General features: G+C 55.3%; 1 protein-coding gene across 3 annotated transcripts in view; it reads right to left on the bottom strand.

The window, feature by feature from the left end:
• The window catches only part of RPTOR (regulatory associated protein of MTOR complex 1), a 399056-nt gene that overhangs the window by 59123 nt on the left and 318829 nt on the right, over window positions 1–21104 (bottom strand). For all 3 annotated transcript variants that reach the window (XM_026455870.1, XM_026455869.2, XM_026455871.1), the window contains 6 exons: window positions 19075–19140; window positions 18588–18779; window positions 17308–17448; window positions 10170–10287; window positions 9127–9267; window positions 8347–8505 (listed from right to left, as the gene is read on the bottom strand). In XM_026455870.1, the coding sequence (XP_026311655.1) occupies window positions 8347–8505; window positions 9127–9267; window positions 10170–10287; window positions 17308–17448; window positions 18588–18779; window positions 19075–19140 (817 nt within the window). The remainder of the gene's footprint in view (window positions 1–8346; window positions 8506–9126; window positions 9268–10169; window positions 10288–17307; window positions 17449–18587; window positions 18780–19074; window positions 19141–21104) is intronic.

Genomic DNA, 21104 nt, shown 5'->3' with positions numbered 1-21104 from the left:
AGTCTGTTTGCGACAGTGGATTTTATAACTATGTACTAGTAAAAAATATGATGCTGTGATCCTGGAACTGCTGTCTTTATTTCACGTCTTTCCTTGGTTTGGCCACAATCTTCTCTCAGGCTCTGTTACATGAACCGTCCTGTTGTAAAATCTGCCAGTCCCCAAAACAGACCGCAGAGACCTTCCCATCGGATTCGAGTCCACTAGGAAGGAGGTGGGGCTGCCCAGGTCCTGCCCTGCAGGGAGTCAGGAACCGGGGGTGTTGAGCTTAGAAAGGGCCCCTTCTGGCACTCACAGAACTCCCTGTAAGCACGGAGAACCTATTTTCACGTCTAGACTAAAAGTAATAAAAGATCATAACGAATGGTTTTAGAAGTTATTTTTCAGAGCAATGGCCACAGCTTTCCAAATAGCATACAAGGCAGGGAAATTGACTCAGAGCTCTGGCCAGCTGCATCCCAGAAGCTCCAGGTCTGGCGGAGCAGCTCAGAGAAGAGGTTCCTGCAGGCGACAGCTGCCAGCCGCCACCCCAAGGCTGAGGGGTCGGCAGAGCAGGTTGTGCCCTCCGATGTGCTCACCCAGTCTGTGGTGGCCAAGACCCCCTGCCATCCTGGGGAACCAGTGTCCCAGGCCGAAGGCTTCTGCAGCGGCCCCTTTCTTGTGACCCCTCCTGCCCCTGGGTGCCCAAGGGTAACTCCTGTTCCCTCACGGGCTGCACCCACGACTCGGTGTGGCTGTGATGAGAATCACGCTGACCAGCTGCTCTGCCCTCCCCTCCTCCTGGGCCGGCCAGAGCTGTGGGCCCTGCAGCTGCCCACAGGAAAAATGCAGCACCCGGGCCGGGTGGGCGGCGCGTCTGCATCGTCTCCTCAGCATGTGCAACACCCCTACGAGACAAACTTAGTAATGGCCTTTAGTTAAGGACTTTTGCCCTAAAAACATAATCCTGTAGCACTGGAAAACTGTTGTTCATTTTCTCACCACTGTCTTCTGAGGAGAGTAAATCCGATTTCTGGCTTGTGAAGCCTTCCTTCCGAACCCGCACAGTTCCTTTGGCAACAACCCTGCTTAGCTTTCTTTTGGTTGAGCGAGCACCAGGCTTTTTTCCTGCAAAGGCAGAAACCAATACCTTCTCTACCCTGAAACCCAGACCTCGAGGCCTGGCCAGAACTCGCTACTGGGGGCTCTGGAGCTGCACGCGGGGCTCGTGAGGACTCTTTCAGCTTCTCGATGCCTTGGAAAAAAGGAAGGAAACTAGTTCTAGGTACTCAAGAAGGTGAGGTGGGAGGATTGCTTGAGCCCAGAAGTTCGAGGCCAGCCTGGGCAACATGGTTAGACCCTGTCTTTAAGAAACATTAAAAAATAAATGAAGGGAGAAGCAATTGCTACGGCCTGTCCTGTAAACACCAATGAAGCAGCAGTGCAACCGGCCAGCGTGTGCAGCTGAGAGGCCTGGGTAGGCCTGGAGTGCAGGGGCCACCACTGTTCTGTGGCCTCCCAGGAGCCGGGCAGTGCCCCAGTTTCCAGGCTGGGGTCTCCGGGCTCCTCTCTCCTCCAAGGGCAGTAGTTCTGGCTCCCAGATTCTGAACGAAGTAGAGGGGTCAGGACTGGACACCAGTTCTCCCGCAGAATCTCATGTTCAGGTGTGGAGAGCACAGGCAGCCTGCGGGGCTTCTGGCTCTGCCGCTGGCTGGGGCCCCCAGCTCCTCCTCTGGGTGAGCAGGGCACTTCCCACAGCTGCACCAGGGCCAGCTCCACACTCCGCGGGGCTGCGCTCCTTTCTCGCCCTCCCCTCCCCTGCATTAGTCCATCCTGGATCCATTTCTATGGTAACACATTTTCAAAACTGTAAAAAATGTCACCGTATTTAGCAGCATCGTGAAAACTGGTCCCGTCGAGCCCAGGCCTCTGATCTGTGTCCCCATCAGCGCTCTTGGGATGAGGCTTTCTGCGGGAAGAGCACTCTCAGGCCACCAGAGTCCCGAGCAGAATTAACTCTCGCCTCGTCTCTCAGCACGGGTGTGCCTGGACTCTGGCCGTGACGCAGGGTTTCGGAAGGGAAGGCAGGTGGAGCACATGGCAGCGTGGTCCCCCATGGGACTGCACTCTAGCTGGCAGCCGGGGCTGGATGGACGAGCGCCGGGGTGACGTGGTGTGGGGCCACATGCATGGGTGTCTGGGGGTGAGGAGGGCACCTCAGGCTGGGTCCCAGGACGTGTGGACACAGGCCACAGACCCTCTCCAGCCGTCCTTCTGTCCTGAGCAGCTCCACAGCCACTCGTGGGTGTCAGGAACACAGATGGGTGCAGAGGGCAAACGCATGGGCCGGGGGCCGGGACAGGTGAGGCCTGTGTCCACATGTCCATGAGTTAGCAAGAAACAACTTCATAGGACTGTGGTGGTAACAATGGTGACATCATGCTTTGATGTGCTGGGTCAGGCACCTACATGGTGATCTTGGCGGTGGGCCAGGGAACCTCCCAGCAAGACCACCTGGTTCTGAGCTGCACAGACGGCAGAGGGGCTGGGCCAGGGGCCAGCCAAGGTGCTGCAGGCAGGTGCAGTGGAACAGCTGCTACTGAGATGGGGGGCGAAGGGGCTGAAGGAAGTCCTTGAATATCAGGCAATGGTTTGGCCTCTACAGAAAATGCGGTTTTAATGAAGGCTTCACCTGGAGGGTAGTGAGGAGCTGGCAAGAGAGAGGGCCTGCCCAGCTGTGGTCTGCACAGAGCAAGAACCAGGGCAATGAGGCCTGATGGGAAGGGGGCACTGGAAACAGGGGGGATTGATTTAGGGGATTCTTGTGGATGTCAGGTCAGAGGAAGGGCTGAGTGAGAAACAAGCAGGACGGAGACATCAAACAAGATTCTAGAACATGAGGCAGTGCTGAGACCTGGGTTCCCATTTAGTTTCACAAACATTTATCCTGCCCCACCAGGGGCCAGGCACTGCTGGGGGCGGGAACCCGGGCTCCATCAGTGATCGCAGGAAGCCAAGTACCAGCCAAGGGGCTTCACTGCCACAGGGGAGACAGGAAACACGTGACCGAGGGTGCGACAATGCAAGTGCTCTGGGGAAGGCAGAGCGGGGAGGGTACTGGCGATGGGGCTTCTGCGGGGCCAGGAAACATGGGGAGACATGGACGCTCCAGGTTGCCATGGTTCTGAAAGCCTCTGCAATCTTCACTGAAAGGGCCGAAAGAGATTGCGGTTCTTTGGCTGAAACGAAAGAAACTGGCTGGAAACAGGGAAGTGCTGTGCGTAATGGGGTTCTGTAAAGAGATTGCGGTTCTTTGGCTGAAACGAAAGAAACTGGCTGGAAACGGGGAAGTGCTGTGCGTAATGGGGTTCTGTGTGGGTTATGAATTCGGAACGCTTAGGAAAGCACGGTGGTTTCCAGGTGGCGTAAGCGACACCTTCCTGAATATGGATGGGGCTGGCTCTGTGGGGGCGACTTTGTTTCTCTCCTTCCTAAACTCCAGCTCATTGTGAAACTCTTCCCTGTCAAATTTCCTAAGATTTGAATGATATACGAATAAAACTTAGTTTTCTCCAGTAAAAAAAAAAAAAAAGTCAGGAATCAGACTGTGTAAGAAGGATGGTGGAATGGGGACTCCAGGTCCTCCGAGAAGACAGACAAGAAAGAAGGGGCAGAGGAGAAAACTCATGGAGGCCAAGCCCCTGTCCTGGCCCCAGGCTGCCGTGTGCTTCCCCTCTGGGCGACCCTCAGATGAAACTGCGATTCTTCGTCCTGTACTCCACCGAGACTAGTACCGAGGATAACGGCGGCATTCACTCATCACAGACAAAAGCTAAGTTTCACAAAGGAGTTGGGCGGGGTCCCCGTGGTCCCTCTCGCCTGTGGACAGCACCCAGGGCCTCAGACATGGCACGTGCACAGTAAACACCAGCCTCAGCAAGTTAAGCCACCTGGAAACTCCACAGCTGTGAACTTTCTGCAGCCTTCACCAGCAGAAGGGGAGATGCCCACGTGGTATCCAAAATGCCCAGGGGGAAAGGGAGGTGCAGTGGGCATGGGGACCTGCAGACAGAAGCTCTTAGTTGTGCCATGGTGATCCAGCGCCATACCGCCTGGCTTGAGCTCCCTGGACCAATAAAAGGTGCAGTTCTCCATGCTTGCAGGCCAGGTGCAACTTTTTATTTTGATTCTTACTTGATGGCCAGATATGTGTGAGTGGAGGGACGAGAGTGAACTGAGAACCCCATAGCGCACGGGCTGGGCAGGGCGGTGGGGCGACCAGGCCCTTGGCAGACGGTCACCAGGTGAGCACCGAGGGGTGACGCTGCTGTAGCTTCCTGTGAAAGAGGAAGGCCAGCTGGGTGTGGTGGCTCAAGCCTGTAATCCCAGCACTTTGGGAGGCCGAGGGGGGCGGATCACTTGAGGTTGCAAGTTCGAGACCAGCCTGACCAACATGGAGAAATCTTGTCTCTACTAAAAATACAAAATTAGTCAGGTATGTTGGCATGTGCCTGTAATCCCAGCTACTTGGGAGGCTGAGGCAGGAGAATCGCTTGAACCTGGGAGGCGGAAACTCTTCCCTGTCAAATTTCCTAAGATTGAATTCCTTGAACCTGGGAGGCGGAGGTTGCGGTGAGCAGAGATCACGCCATTAAACTCCAGCCGGGGCGACAAGGACAAAACTCCGTCTCAAAACAAAAAAAAAAAGGAAGGCCACAGCGAGTACACGGCCCCAGGAGAGCCACAGGGGAAGCAAGGAGACCCGGGAGGGAGCTGCGACCACCAGGCCAAAGAGCTGTTGGCTCGGGTGGCTGCAAGGCGGGGAGGAGACTGGCCACAGATGCCCTGCCGAGAGAAGGATGCGTGGAGGTACAAAGAGGAGTCTCTGACTCCTGGCCAGGAGTCAACCTGAGTAAACGCCGGTCCCCTTGGCTGCAGAGGGAGGACGCGTGCTTCTGCAGGGAGGGGAAAGAGATGCCCAGAGCCGATGGTACCGCCTTCAACACAGGTGGCACTGGGTTTGCCTGTTCTGCACTTTTGTGCCCCAATGTGCACAGTGCGGGCACGGTCAAAATATCTGGCCAATATGTGGAAGAGTCTCAAGCCCTCTGTCTGACTCACAGGAGGGTCCTCAGAGGAGTGTCCCTGCAGGCTGGGGTGCAGGCAGGGTGTGCCCTGCTCTCAGGCTCTCTGAGCTGAACTCGGCCTTGTTCTTCTATGGCCTGTGTATGGTTCTTATACTTTTTAGGTGGTTGAAAAAAAAAATCAAAGGAACAATATTTTGTGGTGTGAAGTTATGCAAAATTCAAACTTCAGTCCACACGGTTACACAGCAACATGGCCAAGTTCATTCACTCACACGCGGTCTCTGGCTACTTTTGCACCACAATGGCAGTGCTGGGGAAGTGCCAAGGGGCAGTCCCACCCGCAAAGCTCTTTCATAGGAAGAGTCTGCAGACTCCTGCTCTAACCTACACGTGACGGCAGGGAGCTATCACCTTGACCTTGATGAGCATGAACTAACCTGCTGGAGGTGCTAGAGAGGTACTCTCAGGAGCTGTGGCCGGGGCCAGGGGAAAGGTGTAATCAAAACAGAATACTATGAATTTACATTTTCTAGTACTTAAAAAAATATTTAAAATACCTTTTTTCATTGCAGATTTATAAGTAGAATTTCTGCAGACAGGTTTTAAAAGACACTTGTAGGCTAGCCTGGAAACCTAACCACTATATATAACAATTCTATTTAAAAAGTATATTCCAGTTCAAAACAAATATCTTACAAGTGACTTTAGAATATATTTCATTGGTGACTTGGCAATACCTCGATTTATACTCCAATATACAGTGTCAACTCTGCGCTTTCTGGGCACTTGGCATACTTTAGCAGACAACCAAATGCACAAAGCTGCAATGTTATTTCTCAATGAAAATTAACAAGTTGGTCTGTCTGGGCTAAGCTGGCGTGTCTGGGTTGTTGTGTAGTGAACCCTGGAGAGCACGGTGCAAGCTCTGGACTCATTCTATCCAGAGGTGCTCAAGGCAGCAGCTGGCCAAAGCCAGGAGCACACCCACAGGCCTGCCCGGTGGGAACTGCCTTGGCGAACGCCCTGCGTCTGTTTCAGGTCTTTCGGCTCCCATGCGCTGCTGTCATTGTGGATGGACTGCCGTCCCTGGGAACCACAAGGGAAGTAGAAAGAGAGCTTGAAGCTGAACACAAGTGAAAAGCCCATCATCAAAGCTCACGGCGTGGGGAGCCAGACGGCAGGGGGAGCAGGCGGGGGGAGTGGGCAGGGTGGGGGAGACGGCAGGGGAGTGGGCTAGCGGAAGACGGCGGTGGCGGGGGTCCCGCAGACCTGAACACACACATTAGGAAAGAAGAAAAGCTCAAAGTTAATGAGCTATTTTTATTTTGCACTTGAGAACTGAAACAGGACAAGAGGCTGATCCTAGCGAAAACAGAAGAAAGGAAACAAAATAAAGTACTGGAGTAGAAAAATAAAGATAAAATAATGCAGTAAATTCACAAAGCTTAAGTTAGAACTTGAAGACACTAAAGAAATGAACAAATATCTTAGAAGACTAATCAATAAAAAGGGGAAAAGGCAAATAAACAACAACAGGAATAAAAGGGGACACATCTAAAGAGACAGCAGATTGGGAACGACAGGGCAGCTAGAACAACAAAGAACAGCAGAGATGAGAGACTCATGAGAATACTGCAGACGGCCTCCAGGTAAAGAACGAGACTACTTAGCTGAGTGGAATAAAATCCTAGAAAAATAAAAGTTTGTGAAGCTAGCTTAAGAAGAAATAGAGAGTGTAAATAATCCTATCAGCATTAAAGAAATGGAATACAGAATTCAAACCCACCCTCACAACATCACACTAGCCCAGACAGCTCAGGGGCAAATTCAGGGGAGGCTTCTCGGAAGGTGCTGCCGGATGGAGGCTCTGAATGAGAGGCGAGCGGTACCATATGCCCGAGAAGAGCTTCCCCACCGAAGCCCAGGCTGGGGGCCCGGAGTGCCGGGGCCCAGCAGAGCTGGGTGCAGTGAGTGAGGGGTGTGCCGGACGTGGGGCTCCATGGTGGCAGGGGCTGAATTCTGAGTTTGCTAATTAAAAAAAGGAACAAAAAGGAGAAGAAACGAGAACCAGCCTCACAGTGCCCCGACAGGAGAACGGATAGTGGAGCCATGGCAGATAGCAGAGGTGAAGGAACAAAACCTAGATGACCACCAAAGATACAGATTGAAGTCAGAGCCAAACAAACGGGTTTTGCAGGCCACGCGTTGTGCAACGGCGCCAACAGGAGGTAAAAGCCTCTAAGCGGGTACCACGTATGTGACAGGGCTCACGGCCAGAGAGGGAAAGGGTAACATCACCAGAGGGAATGGGACCGGGGTGGGCTCTGGGGCTCGACCTCTGTAATTCCTTAAGCTGGGAATACAACACACACACACACACACACACACACACACACGCAAGTCTCTGTAAATTTTTACATGGCTAAAATGTTCCTTAATATGAAAAAAAATTCAAGTGAAGCCAGTAAGCCATTCTGGATAGTCAGAACAAGAGGAGAGGAGGCTCGTTTGGTTAAGCCCTAAATCTGTTACCAGCGGTGTGAAGATGAATACAGCTACACAATAAGAAAACACAGTGAATTCCTGCTTCTCCTGCTTTACATCAGCAATCCTGGTGGTAGAACCCAGGCACACACCATTCATGGCAGAACAAGAGAAGAATCCGACCCTTCCATCAGATTTCCATTTCCCGGCAGTGCCGTGTCAAGCTGCTGGGATGGAGGGAAAGTTCTGCAGAGATTCCGCAGGTGGGCAGGGCGGGGACGACAGCCCCCAGCCCCGACCGCAGGGCCCTCCGCCTCTCACTGCGGACACTCCGTGTGGGGGCCGATCTGGGCACTAGAGGATGTGAGCAGCTTCCTGGCCTCACCCACTGGGGCAAGGAACACCTCTACTGTGCCTTAGTTGCACCTGCAGGCAAAACCAGCCCCGGCTGAGAAGCACTGCTCTGCATCACCGGGGTGTCCAGCACCCATGAAGAACACTCATCCATCTACGGAAGAAAGATGGAAGGTTCTGGCCGCCTTCCCACCTGGCCAAGCTGGCCCATGGCTCCGGAGCAGCCTGTAAAATACCATCCCATCACAACAGTGGTTTCAACTTTCCCGCTTCCCCCAGCAAAACATTCTCACTTCCTCGCAGTCCAGCTGACTTTTATTCTTTCTTTTGAACAGATAGCTTCGACACCCACTGACCTGATGCAGAGACAGGTTCGTGCTGCTCTGTGTGGGGAGGAGACCCTCGGGGCCCCTCGGAAGCAGAAAGGGGCACGCAGACTCACCGATGAGGGAGTTGAGGGAGGAGTAGGAGCTGGCACGGCGCATCTTGTCGATGGTCTCGAAGGACAGGATGTGCTCCTCATTCTCGGGGCTGCCCAGGGTACTGCTGGCACTGCTGCTGGTGCTGAGGTTTCCAGGGGAGAACGCCACTGCGCCGCCGGCTGCCCGAGACACAGTGGGGTCAATGGGGTGCTCCTGGAACCCTCCTTTTGGTCTTACAGTTAATGGCATGACTATGCATTTTCTTCTAAATAAAGCTCAGCACACCCAGGCACAAACACACCCTGGTACGCACACACCCTGGTGCACACACACCCTGGCACACACACCCTGGTGCACACACCCTGGTGCACACACACCCTGGTGCACACACACCCTGGCTCACACACACCCTAGCGCACACACCCTGGTACACACACCCTGGTGCACACATAGGCACAGGCACTCACTGATCTCCCTGGGAGCCAAGCTCCCCACCCACAGACTGGGGCAGGGCACGGCTCTCCAAGGAGCCACCGCTTCGCCTGTGACTACACTTGAGCTCTGCACTGGTATCGCGCCCGCTGGCTGTTCTGGGACTGGCCTACGCCTCCTTGCCATGCTCACGTCTGGAAGGGTGACTCCAGACGAGGACAGCTGGCTCATACCATGTTGCCAGATGGGACCTCAGGGCATGCACTTAGAGAAGGGGCAGGGGCAGAGTGATTCTTGCTCAGATAAAAAGTTTTGGAAAATACAACCCCAATCTCTCCAATCCAAGAACCCAGTTTCCAGGATCTTACATTCTTCTGTCAAGCTCAGGTTCTGCAAAGATTTGTTGAGGCTCCTGGCTGTGGCGACAGCACGGATGTTTCCATAGGAGCTCACGGAACGAAGTCTGGGGGTGCACGGGCTGTCTCGCACTGGGGTCAGACTCCCTCCCTCTGGGAAAGAAGGAGAAAGACAAGCTACGATGGGCTTCCAGGCGTAGGCCGGCGTGTCTTCTGACACTCAGCAGCTGGGCCACTCGGTGACAGCAGCTGCTACCTATGCTGGAACGAATGTGAACGCAGGAGCTGCGCAGCTCAGGGAGACTCAGACGTGAGCGGAGGCTCTGTGAGATGGCACTGGACAAACGACAACCGCTTGTCGCTCTGTGGATATTAAATGACAAAAGACACAGGGAGAGGCTGGTGGCTGCAGCCTGTCCACGTGCACGCGAGGTGCATGGTGACGTGGGCCGTGAGCTGTTCCCTGGGAAGCCGCATCAGAGCAATGGCCGGCCGCACTCATCTGGCTCCCCCTTCTCCCTTCCTGGGCTCCCTATGAGCAGTGAGGCTTCGCTGTTGACAACAAGCCTCTGCACGGCAGAGACGGCTGTGTGGTAGGGGAGGGGCTGCCAGCAGCGATGAGACAGGAACTGTACTCTCCAGTCAAAACGACACGTGTGAGAAAGGACTCCTGACATGACTCACCGAGCCATGGAGCCAACAGCAGTGTGATGAAATGACTCATGGCAGGAAGACGGCCCCTGCGCTTTTCTGCAAGCCCCTATTGCAGAAGTTTTGTCATACTTCAAGGTTTCTGTGAGTTTAATTTCCAAAAAGGGTAAAAAGAAAGGAAAAATGTAAGAGGGTCAGTGTGGCCCTCTTTCCTGTCCTTTCGAATCTGACAGGTGCCCAAAAAGATGAGAAAAACAGGGACCCCTTGCGGCAGGTATCTGGGAAACCTGAGCTTAGACTCTGAGAAAGTCAGCAAGCGGCCAGCAGTTCTGAGACCGGGCCGTGGCCTGCACTAGAACCGCCAGGCCAGGTGCTCAGCGGGTTCACAGGAGAAGACGCCATACCTGTGGTCGCTGGAGAAGGCAAGGGGTAGTTCTTTTCCTCTTCTATGAACTGCAGGGCCACGGTGCAGAAATTGCTTTCATACTGAACCACGAGATGACTCAGAGCCACCACCAGCTCCTGCCGAGAGGGAGAAGGGACAATAACACTCACCGGGGCCGGAAAATGATTGAGGAGCAGCAGTGAGACTTGAGTCACCAACAGAAAAGAAAGGTTAAGACAACAGCGTGCTATCGGCATCAGAAAAAGGGACCATCCCTTTTCAAACGCAGAAGCCTTGGAATAGCAGTGCTGTGGAGACGGCAGGCCACCGGCTCACGGGGGAAGCCCAGAACGCCTGCCAGAATCCTCACCACTGCTGGATGCGCACGACGCATGGGGGTCTCATAAGGACATGGTGAGTCACAGGACTCCAGACGGGGAAAGGTAGGAGGCCTCACAGCCTCTTGCTTACGGTCACCACTGGGACCCCGGCTGAAAATGCCGCTTTAGATCACACCCGATGGCTGGCGGCCTTTCTAGATCTGAGCACCCCAGGGCCGAGCGCAGCGGACAAGCTGAAGCTGCTCTTTTCAACACCTGTGAAACTTTCACTGGAAGATGTTTCTAGTCCCTAAGAAAAGTTATGGGAAAAGTTGTAGAACTAAAACATCATCTTTAGGCCCAAACGCCTTGGTCCAAGGAAACAGACACGATTTGCCTCTCTTTTAGGACAGTTCAGTGCTGTGACAGGAACAGCGGAGATCCTAGAAGTCACTGGGAAACAGAAGGGGGATGTAGGTTTAAAAAACAGAAGGAATGCTTTTTTCCCTACACCAACTTTCTCTGCCTTTTTTTTTCTAAAAAGAAAGAAGATGGATTCTTAGCAGAAAGCCAAGTGCTGCGAGAGGACCCCTTGCTTGTTGCGTGATGCTCCCGTCTCCGCAGCGGCAGGATGAGCAGGCTCTGGATGGGCGCCCACCAGGGACCAGGGTCTTCTTGTGGCCGCCCACTCTCCGTCTACACGCTCTGCCCATGCACGCTCCCACCCCAGCTTTACATGCCCTGGGCTTCCTCCTGTCGTGCTTTGTGGTTTCCCTGATGCGGGCCCCTCACTCTCCTAGCTCCAGGACAGCTGCTGGCTCTTCACCTGCACCCCAAACTCTCCCTGCCCTGTGAACTGTGGGCATCGTCTACTTTCCATTCAGCCTGCAGCGCCCTCCTGATTTGCGCCGATGGAACTGCAAGTCTCGCACTGTTCAGAATGGAGCCCTGGCATCACCCTCCACTCGCCCCTCCCGCCCTCTTGGGCACCAAGGGCCGTGGCCCAGTGTGCGTGTTCACCGCCATGGCCCACATCCCAGTTCTGGTGCTCATCTCCAACTGCCTAAGCCACTGTCCCAGGCTCCTGGACAAACCACAGAACCCCCGCTGCCTTCCCTGTGCAAGAGGAGTGAGGCGCTGCCCAGACAGGGCCTCTGACAAAGCGAACACCCACTGGGCCCCTTCCAGAGAAGATCAAGGCTGCACCTGTCTTCAGAAAGTACCGATTTTTTCCCTTTCCTTCTGACATCAGGTGAGAAAAGACAGCGCTGGGCCCTGGCCTGGAGGTAAGTTGACCGAGGTGGTGGGCCTTTCGATTCAGCGGAGGTCAACAGGGGCCACGTCCATTATTCAAAGGGAATGTCCAGAGAGCACTCACTCCCGAACACACATCCTGCTGCATACAGGGGCCTCGCTCGGAGCCGCACATCCTGCTGCAGATGGTGGGCCTTGCTCTCGAGGCTGCTGCCTGGCACACAGCAAAGAGTTCTCCTTTGCGTCAGACCCTTCCTGCCCTTCCTGAATGGAGCTGGGCTCTGACAGCAAGACACACACGCACCGGCCATCTTTGGGATATTCGTGCAGAACCCATCAGAGGGTCTGGCAGAGGTGCTCAGCCAGAGGTGTGGGAGCTCCCCTCTCTCAGCTTTTGCAAGATGATCTTGGCTGGTGTTGCCACGTGACCCCTTCCCTCTGGGGGCTCCCCAGCAGCACACAGACGGGGAGGTCAATTAGTGGCCATGGGCTCCACACTGACCAGCTTTCCAAGGTCCTCTGACCGGTTGCTTGTCAAAGCCATTGTCTGTCCTCCTGATCCCTGGCTGGGGCTGAGCAGCCTCCCTCGAAAGGCGGGCAGCTTCGCCTGGACTCACACTTTCACCTGTCAGCTCAGCCCTTCCTGTCGGCTCCCCACCTTCGGAGACCACGCGTGCTCCTAGAACCTGCTCCTTCACGGCTGGGCCCTTCAGCGAGGAGCAAGTCTACTCTTCTGTTGCTCAGACCCAAACCCCGGGGCTCCCCGTCTTCCTCTTTTCTCTACCCTCTCCACCCGCGAGCAAGTGCTGTGAGCTCTGCGTTCAAAGTGCGCGTCTCTTCCTCCCCGCACCATCCCTGCAGCTGGGCGAGCAGCCCTTCTGATCTGGGTCTGATCTGGGCAGCCAAAGGCGAGGTCCTGCCTCCAAACCCCTCCAGGCCTCTGATCACGAACAACAAGGCTTATGCGTGGCTGGGCCACCTGTCCCACTGCCCTCCTGGCCTCTTGTACCCACGCCCTCTGATGGGTATGCCCCCTGCTCTGGGCCCCTCCCTGTGGCAAGGCCTCCCTATGCCCCCAGCCCCATCCATACTAGCTCCGCTCAGCTGCCACCCCGGCCTGCCACCCTCATACCCAGCCCCTCCCCCAGCTCCAGGGACACTGTCTTTTTTTTTTTTTTTTTTTTTTTTTGAGGCGGAGTCTCGCTCTGTCTCCCGGACTGGAGTGCAGTGGCTGGATCTCAGCTCACTGCAAGCTCCGCCTCCCGGTTTTACGCCATTCTCCTGCCTCAGCCTCCCGAGTAGCTGGGACTACAGGCGCCCGCCACCTCGCCCGGCTAGTTTTTTTTTTTGTATTTTTAGTAGAGACGGGGTTTCACCGTGTTAGCCAGGATGGTCTCGATCTCCTGACCTCGTGATCCGCCCGTCTCGGCCTCCCAAAGTGCTGGGATTACAGGCTTGAGCCACCGCGCCCGGCCGACACTGTCTTGAGAGAAGAGCCAGGGTTAGTGCCCTGTGGGGTCACTGAGGCCCAAGCCGGACCAGCACGCCGCACGTGCCTGACAAGTGTGTTCTGGGTGAGTGCAGCCCTCCCTGCAGGGGTGAAGTCTGTAACACATGGGTTACTTTCTAACCGTGAACTGGTGCCAGGACTCAAGGGCACATGCATGTGCTTGGGCACATGCCCTGCCCCGCTGGGGACCCACGCACCTCCCGGTGTTGACACGGCTGGACTGACCATGGGCTGCCGGCCCACCTAGCCTCTGCCCCTTGCCCACCTGCCCTGAGGGCCGCCCACTCCATATTTCCAACAACATGGCACTGGGCAGTTAATATTTGTCTTGTGACCTGTGCTCAGGCATCATAAAACTCATCATAAAACTCCTGTGCCCACGGCAGGCCCGAGCAGCGTCCTGGGAAGCATCTTGGGAGACCAAGGCCTGGGATTACAGAGGGGATCCCGTGAGCCAGGAATTTGAGGCCAGCCTGGGCAACACAGCGAGACCCCATCTCTACAAAAAAGAAAAACATTAGCCCAGCATGGTGGCACACGCCTGTGGTCCCAGCTACTCAGGAGGCTGAGGTGGGAGGATCGCTTGAGCCCGGGAGGCAGAGATTGCAGTGAGCCGAGATTGTGCCACTGTATTCCAATCTGGGTGACAGAGACTCTGTTTCAAAATAAAATAAAACAAAACAAATAAAATAGTATCCAAACAGTCCCTATTTCCTCCTGAGGCCATGGCAGGGAGTAAGCCCTGATCCAAGCCCTGCTGGGCCCGTCCCTGTGTGCGGCTCCTGCCCAGCCCGGCCCTGCAGAGGCTGGGGTGACACTGGGGGATCTAGCCCCACACTCCTGGCCTGGCCCTTCTTCACAAGGGAGGAGTGGCTGCTGACTGCAGGTTTTGTGCTTCACAGACAAGCTGAAGTTCAAAATAATTTGGGGGGCTAAGCTGAATTTGCTGACTTTTAAATTTTGTCAAGTAAGCTCATCAAACAAGACAACAAACAAAACCTACTTGGCTGTCACGGTCACCCCACACAGGAGAGGACGCTTCTATTATTATTAAAAAGGAGGACGGATGTCACCGTTTTGGTATCCAGTATACGTTGCTTCTTTGGAAAAGCAGCAGTAACACCCTCTTGTCTCCTGCCCCGGAGGGCGGCAGGAGCTGCTCAGCCAGGTCTGCTCCCCGACCCCAGCCCCACAGCGGGCTCAGGACAGGCCCTGAGGAGAGGCTGTGAGAAGGGGGCCGGCTCCATACCTGCCAGGCTCCTTGCTGTTTGTGCCTGTGCCCATGTCCCCAGCAGAGCACCGTGCCTACTCATGGTGGTTGGCAAACAGGAGAGAAAACCAGCTGTGATGCGGCAGGACTCCATGACGAAGATGGAGGCGCACCCCCGGAGCTGGTACCCCCGGAGCTGGTGCATCCCCTGAGTCGGCCACCCCCTGAGTCGGCACAACCCAGAGTCGGCACACCCCAGAGTCGGTGTACCCCCCGAGTCAGTGCACCCCCCGAGTTGGCACACCCCACAGTCCGTGCATCCCGAGTCGGCACACCTGAGTCAGTGCACCCCTGGATTCGGGGCACCCCCCGAGTTGGCACACCCCAGAAGCAGTGCCCCCCGGAGTCGGCGCGCCAGTGCAGCCTGCTTGGGGAGGCCTCCTGGTCACACGTGAGTGATGGTGTCTTTCTCTGACTCCTCACTAACCTTCCTCCCTCCAGACATCACCCTGCCAGCTCCAGCTGAGGTTGTCAGCTCTGTTTGCTGCTTCTCCTGCTACAATGCAAACCCCCTGAAGCCGGGAAGCATCTCAAATGCCTGACGTGGTACCCAGCGTGGGGCAGACACCAGAAAAATACTTGCTGCAAGAGTGAACCCTGTTAGATTTGTAAGAATAGAGCACTTATTGAAGGCACATTCTTGACAGCTGGAGCCTGGCACTCACAGCTCCTGCCTTCAGCCTCACCCCACTGCCCCACCTGCCTGCTCAGTGGTCCGGCCACATGGAAGGCAGGTGGCCCTTAGCCCCTCCATCTTCCCCACGCCTGAGCCTCTGGCCACTGAGAAGAGGGGTGGCCCCGAGCCTCTCCATCTTCCCCATGCTTAGGCCTCCGCATATGCTCCTCCCACTTATCCAGCCTCTCCTGGGTGACGTATGACTCACCCTCCATAACCAGGTAAGAGCTGCCCCTCCACAAAAGCCTCTGCCTACCCGCTTCCCGCTCAGATGCAAGCACAGGCACAGCTCTCAGGAGCTCCAGAGCACTCCAGGCAGCGCTTTTCCACAAGGCTCTGGTGTCATGACTGTTTCTGTATCTGTCTCTTTGATTAGACTGCATGCTCCTGGAGGGCAGGGGCTGTCATCCCCCTCCACACGCCCTGCCCAGCGTCCCCGAGACAGCTGTTTCCCAGTCGGCAGCACCTCCTCTGAACCCCATGGTGTCCTCGCAGGCCACATCTCCAGGATGCAGGTTCAGCAGGTGGCCGTGCAGGCCAGTGAATGCCGAACCACTCCCAGTGGAGGGTGAGCTTCATCTTAGTGCTCCAGCAGCCAGGACCACACCACGGGACACAACCCGGGACAGACACCCAGCCACAAGATGGCTCTTGGGGAACACCTCACAGCTAACGTCCTCTCTATTTTCACATTGTTTTTGTAAAGAAGAAACAAAGCTTTCCTTACTTTAAAAAGAATTTTAACAGACAAACCGCTGATTTGCTGCTTTGATCAGTGATGTCCACTAAAGGTAATTTGATGTGGGAAAAAGAATTCGGCAGGGGCCGAGAGGAGCCAGGTTCAGAAACCCGGCCATGAGGAGAACGTGAAGATAACAAAGTCAGAACCAACAGAAAAAGCTCACCAGAATCTCACTTCATCTTTTCAAGATTTCAGTAGAAAATGTAGCATCCTAATGACTTGGGCTAATTCTAGAAGGGAACACACGATAGAACGTGCCTCTCCACACTTCGTCTGTCTGAGGGAAATCTGGCCAGATCACGTCCCTCCCAAGTAAAGCGGCGGCATCTGCTCTCCCAACAAACAACCCCCAGCCCCTGGTCCACGGCCCGTCTCCTGATAGAGCCCATCTCCAAGAGAGAGTCACTCTCAGCCAGCACAGGGACGCGTGAGGGGAGACACAGACTCTCCGCCCAGAAAGCAGCTCTGTGCTCCGGCTGTCGGATGAGTTCTCTGCAAGAGCAGCCTTCGATCTCACCAGCAAAGGAGATCGGGAAACCAGTGTCTTGCTAAACGCCCCTTTTGCGCTGGGGTGGGTGGGGGAATTTGAGGGTATGTGGAACCAACTTTTTCTAGGGGTGTGAAACCTTGGACAATCATCAGTGATGTTCCTACATTTAAACAGGTGAGTAAGTTTTCAAGTTTATAAAACTGTTTTGGCCAGGCACGGCCACTCACGCCTGTAATCCCAGCACTTTGGGAGGCCGAGGCGGGCGGATCAGGAGACCAGGAGATCGAGGCCATCCTGGCTAACACGGTGAAACCTCGTCTCTACTAAAAATACAAAAAATTAGCCGGGCGTGGCGGTGGGCACCTGTAGTCCCAGCTACTCGGGAGGCTGAAGCAGGAGAATGGCGTAAACCTGGGAGGCGGAGCTTGCAGTGAGCCGAGATGGCGCCACTGCACTCCAGCCTGGGTGACAGAGCAAGACTCTGTCTCAAAAACACAAAACAAAACAAAACAAAAAAACTGTTTTGTTCAGTTGCTGACATACAGGGAGTGTGGGGGGGACCCAGTACACAAACCTTCCCGCCACCTGTAGGCGGCTGCGTCTCTCTGGAATGGCAGTGGTGCCTGTGTGTGCTGCTCCCAGGCAGGAAGGAGACTACTACACAAGCTGCCGGGAGGTGCAACCGACTAAATGCCTTTAAATGAAGCAAACACACGGGTGTCTGGTAAAGAAACGCATTTTGGAGAGAATGAAACATGTAAAGATCTGCTCTCGAAATGATACACAGTGGAAACTGAGTGCTTCCTGCTGCGGTCAGGCCCACGCGGGCTTGGCCCCAGGTGTCGCGGGGTCTGGCCTGGGCGCCCCGCTGCTGCTGGGCTGGGGGTTCACGCACCTTCCGGACCATGGGGCTCCCGTCGCTGACCAGCTGGGCCAGCATCATGGCCACGTTGTGGTCGATGGTGGTGGAGTGGTCCGTCCTCTCTGCAGAGTTGCCCACGAACGTGCCAAGGGCGAAGACCGCCGCGCAGCGGACCTGCAAGGCAGCAGGGGGTCACACGCATGTCGCACGCTGGGCCATGCTGCAGCCTGTCTTTCTGCCGGGGCTGTGTGCGGGTGAATCCAACCCCATAGGTGCTTGCTGAACAGCTCTCCAGGCCCAAGGCTCTCCCCACGCTGCCAGAGTGGCAACAGGGAAGGAGGTGGGGAGCAGCAGGGGCAGCCGCCCAGCTCCAGGGGCAGACGGTCAGGCTGCAGAGGCGGGAGCTGCATTGCCCCGGGAATTGAAAGACGAAACCAGGCGCCAGGGAATGTGCTGATGAACAAGGCAGGAGTTAGAGGAGGGGGCTGGGAGGGGCCACAGAGCGTGGGAGGGTGGAAAGAGGGGAAGGTGCAGGCACTCCTGGAGGCAGAGGGGCGTGGGGGTCCCGGAGTGCACCAAGCACACAGGGCTCAGCCAGGGGAGCGACACCATGTGGCCCTGGGGTTCGGGGACCCCGGCTTAGCCCTGCCTCTGACACCATGTGGTCCTGGGGTTCGGGGACCCTGGCTTAGCCCTGCCTCCGACACCATGTGGCCCCGGGGTTCGGGGACCCTGGCTTAGCCCTGCCTCTGACACCATGTGGTCCTGGGGAGAAGTCATCGTCCCTGACCTGCTTCCTCAGCTCTAAAAATGAGCAACACCCTGCACCCTGCATAGGCCGGTGGGAAGAGTGAAGGCAATGGTGCACACAACTCCCAGAGTTCCAGCCTGCGGCCATTCTGTGGGCAGCGCCCCACACCTTCCCCAGCTGCACGGGCACGAGCCACTGGCCTGTCTCCTTCCCCGTAAAATGGAGATCTAGTAGTCTTTGCCTTGCAGGCCGCGGTGAGGACGCAGAGCGGCACCCAGAGAGCGAGCACGTGACCCCTGCCTCCGAGGTGCCCTCCAGGACCCCCGCTTGCAGCTGTGCCACTGTCCCCGGGAGTGCACTCTAGGCCTGGCTGCAAAGTCCCCAGTGGCATGGCTCTCTTCTCACCAAGGTTCCACTGTCCTACTCTTACGCGTGCGCAGCCCTGAAGTTCGTGGATGTGGGCCGGCCACACCTGCACGCGAGCAGACCTCTGCCTTACCCCCCGGGAGCTCCCGCAGTCGGCAGCCAGGACGACTGGGCTCTGAGTCCCCGCCTGACTCACCTCGGGAATGGGGTCGGAGAGGAGGCTGTAGAGCTTCTCATGAGCGCTGTCCCTCACGCCGCACCACCTCGCTGAGTCGAAGTTCTGCCAGATCCTGCCGAGGCAGATGGCCACCCACTGGCGCAGCAAGGGGTGCGGGTCGTTGAGCTGCTCCAGGCAGATGGCAATGAGGTTTCCCTGAAGGCAGGCTTCCTGCAGAGGTAGGACCACAGACAGGTGGGCCTCTGCCTGCCAATGGCGGGCACGTGGTGGGTGCCTGTGCGGGACGGTGGTGGCCACCCGTTCTCAGGAAGCCTTGATATGCTCAGTTTTCCCCATTGTAAATTCCTGATTCATATTCACCCTGCAAATGGCTGGCTAGATGAAGGGCCCGAGCCTCTGCTGGACACCCCCTCGCCCCCACGTGGCACCACGTTTCCCAGTGGGCCCAGTTCCTCTGCAATGTCAAGGGTGGGCTCTGGGGGCTGGGGGTGGCTGGGGTGCTCACCTGCCCCGTGTTATAGCTGTTGACGATCACGGCGAGAATGAAAGCCGTCATGGTCCTGTGTTCAGCCTGGAAAACAAAAGCCAGTCTCGGTTGTCTCCCCTCAACGGAAACTCTCATTCCCAAAGCACAACAGCGTGATCCTTTCTGAGTCTTCACGATATGCGTGGTGCATAATTAAAGTAACGAGAGCCTGCTTTACTGCTGGATTTTGAGTGGACGCTACAAAAATGAAAAGCCATTTTCAAAGGCCTGAGAGTTCTGGGCTCCCCTCCCAGAGTGAAGAGACTACTCCTTGGAAGGCCTAACACTGCAGGATGGGCACAGACCGGGTGGCTGTCTCGTCTGTCACAGGCCAGCCATGGCTGTCGGTATGAAGCACCCAGACCTCACCTCCCCAGCACGCCCAGCACTCTGTGAGCACACGGTCCTGCAATCAGGGGCTCTGGCAGCAGAAGGCATGGAGGCAGCCCTCTAACTGTGTTTCACTGTTTTCTCCTTTCTGCTCTTCTACTGTGACTCATTTTCATTCTCTCCTTTCCTCTGAGCCTCTGCTGACCTGGAAACCAGAGTCTATTTGTATGTTTTTAGTGGTGCCTTAGTTTTTTATGTGCACACTGCACGGTCTAGTGCGTCCTACACTAGATCAATAATCCAATAATCTTGGATTATTGCAGGGCTCCCAAGGTACCCAATTCCTCCTCTTGTTTGACCCTCCAATTCAACATGAGTATTCTTCAGTTTTGCAAAGCTTTAGATGTGCCAACATGTTTGCCAACTTCTTGGCTTTTTGCTGTGTCCTGCATCTTGCTTTTCCCTCCTGGTTCTGTTTCCTGCTCGCTGACATGCGGTCTTTCTAGCCATCGTCTGTGGGGTTCGGAAGGAGTAAACTGTTGGTGTCTCAACGCTGCTTACTGCACCCCCATTCCTGAGTGGTGACTGAGCCGGGTGCGGTGCGGGTGACCCGACCACGGCTGCTTTCCTCTCATGCCGGGGGCTCCCCTGTCCCCTGCCGAGAGTCGCTGCTGACCAGAGGTCCACTGTTGGGGCCAGTGCTGTTTCCTCCTTTGCTGACGTTTGTTCTGGGAACTTTTAAGGTTTGTCTTTATGCCTTTGATATCTGCTGTTTTCATTATGACGTGCCTGTGTATGAATTTGCTTCTCTAACCTTCTCAGGATTCATCCTGCTTTTAAAATTGGAACTCTCCTTTCTTCAAATCTGGAAAATTCGTAGCCACTATCTAATCAAAAACCGCTTCTCCACTTATCCTCCTCTCTCGTTCTGAACCATGCTGGCTATATGGTGAGCGTTCCCAGCCCGGCTCTTAGCCCGGCTTTCATATCTTCTCGCTCAGCCTCACGGACAGCGCTCCAGGTGGCTCCTTCAAGAACCCTCTTTTTGGCTGTCTGTTCTGTGATTTAATTCATCTCCCGAGTTTTCAACAACAGTGCATGTCTTTTCTTTTTTACAGCTTCAATTTGTTTTTTCAGATCTGCTTATGAGTTTAGAAAAATCAATCACTTCTGAGGATGAGTAGGAAGCACTGAATATTTTCTCGTAACAGGCACAAAGCGCTGAAGAAACAAAACAATGGTTGACGGTTTGACAGAATCACACCAAATTCTTTCCAGTTAGTCATTTAAGAATATTTATATTATTTATTTACTTAGTGGAGACAGGGTCTCACTCTGTTGCTCAGGCTGGAGTGCAGTTGTACAATCACAGCTCATTGCAGCCTTGACTTCCCCGGGCTCAGGCGATCCTCCCACTTCAGCCTCCTGAGTAGCTGAGACCACAGGTGTGTGCCACAACACCCGGCTAATTTTTTGTAGTTTTGGTAGAGATGGGGTTTCACCATGTTGCTCAGGCTGGTCTCGAACTCCTGAGCTCAAGCAGTCCACCAGCCTTGGCCTCCCAAAGTGCTGGGATTACAGGCATGAGCCACCGTACCCAGCCTCCTTTTCATTCTTTCAAACATGGCTGTCTCCTCAAAACTTCCACAGGCTGGTGGCTGAGGTGGGGCCATTCTTGT

Source organism: Piliocolobus tephrosceles, chromosome 16 (assembly GCF_002776525.5).
Source record: "Piliocolobus tephrosceles isolate RC106 chromosome 16, ASM277652v3, whole genome shotgun sequence".
In the NCBI taxonomy this organism is placed as follows: domain Eukaryota; kingdom Metazoa; phylum Chordata; class Mammalia; order Primates; family Cercopithecidae; genus Piliocolobus; species Piliocolobus tephrosceles.
The sequence above is the reverse complement of the archived record's forward strand: the minus strand, read 5'-3'. Positions and strand labels throughout refer to the sequence as shown.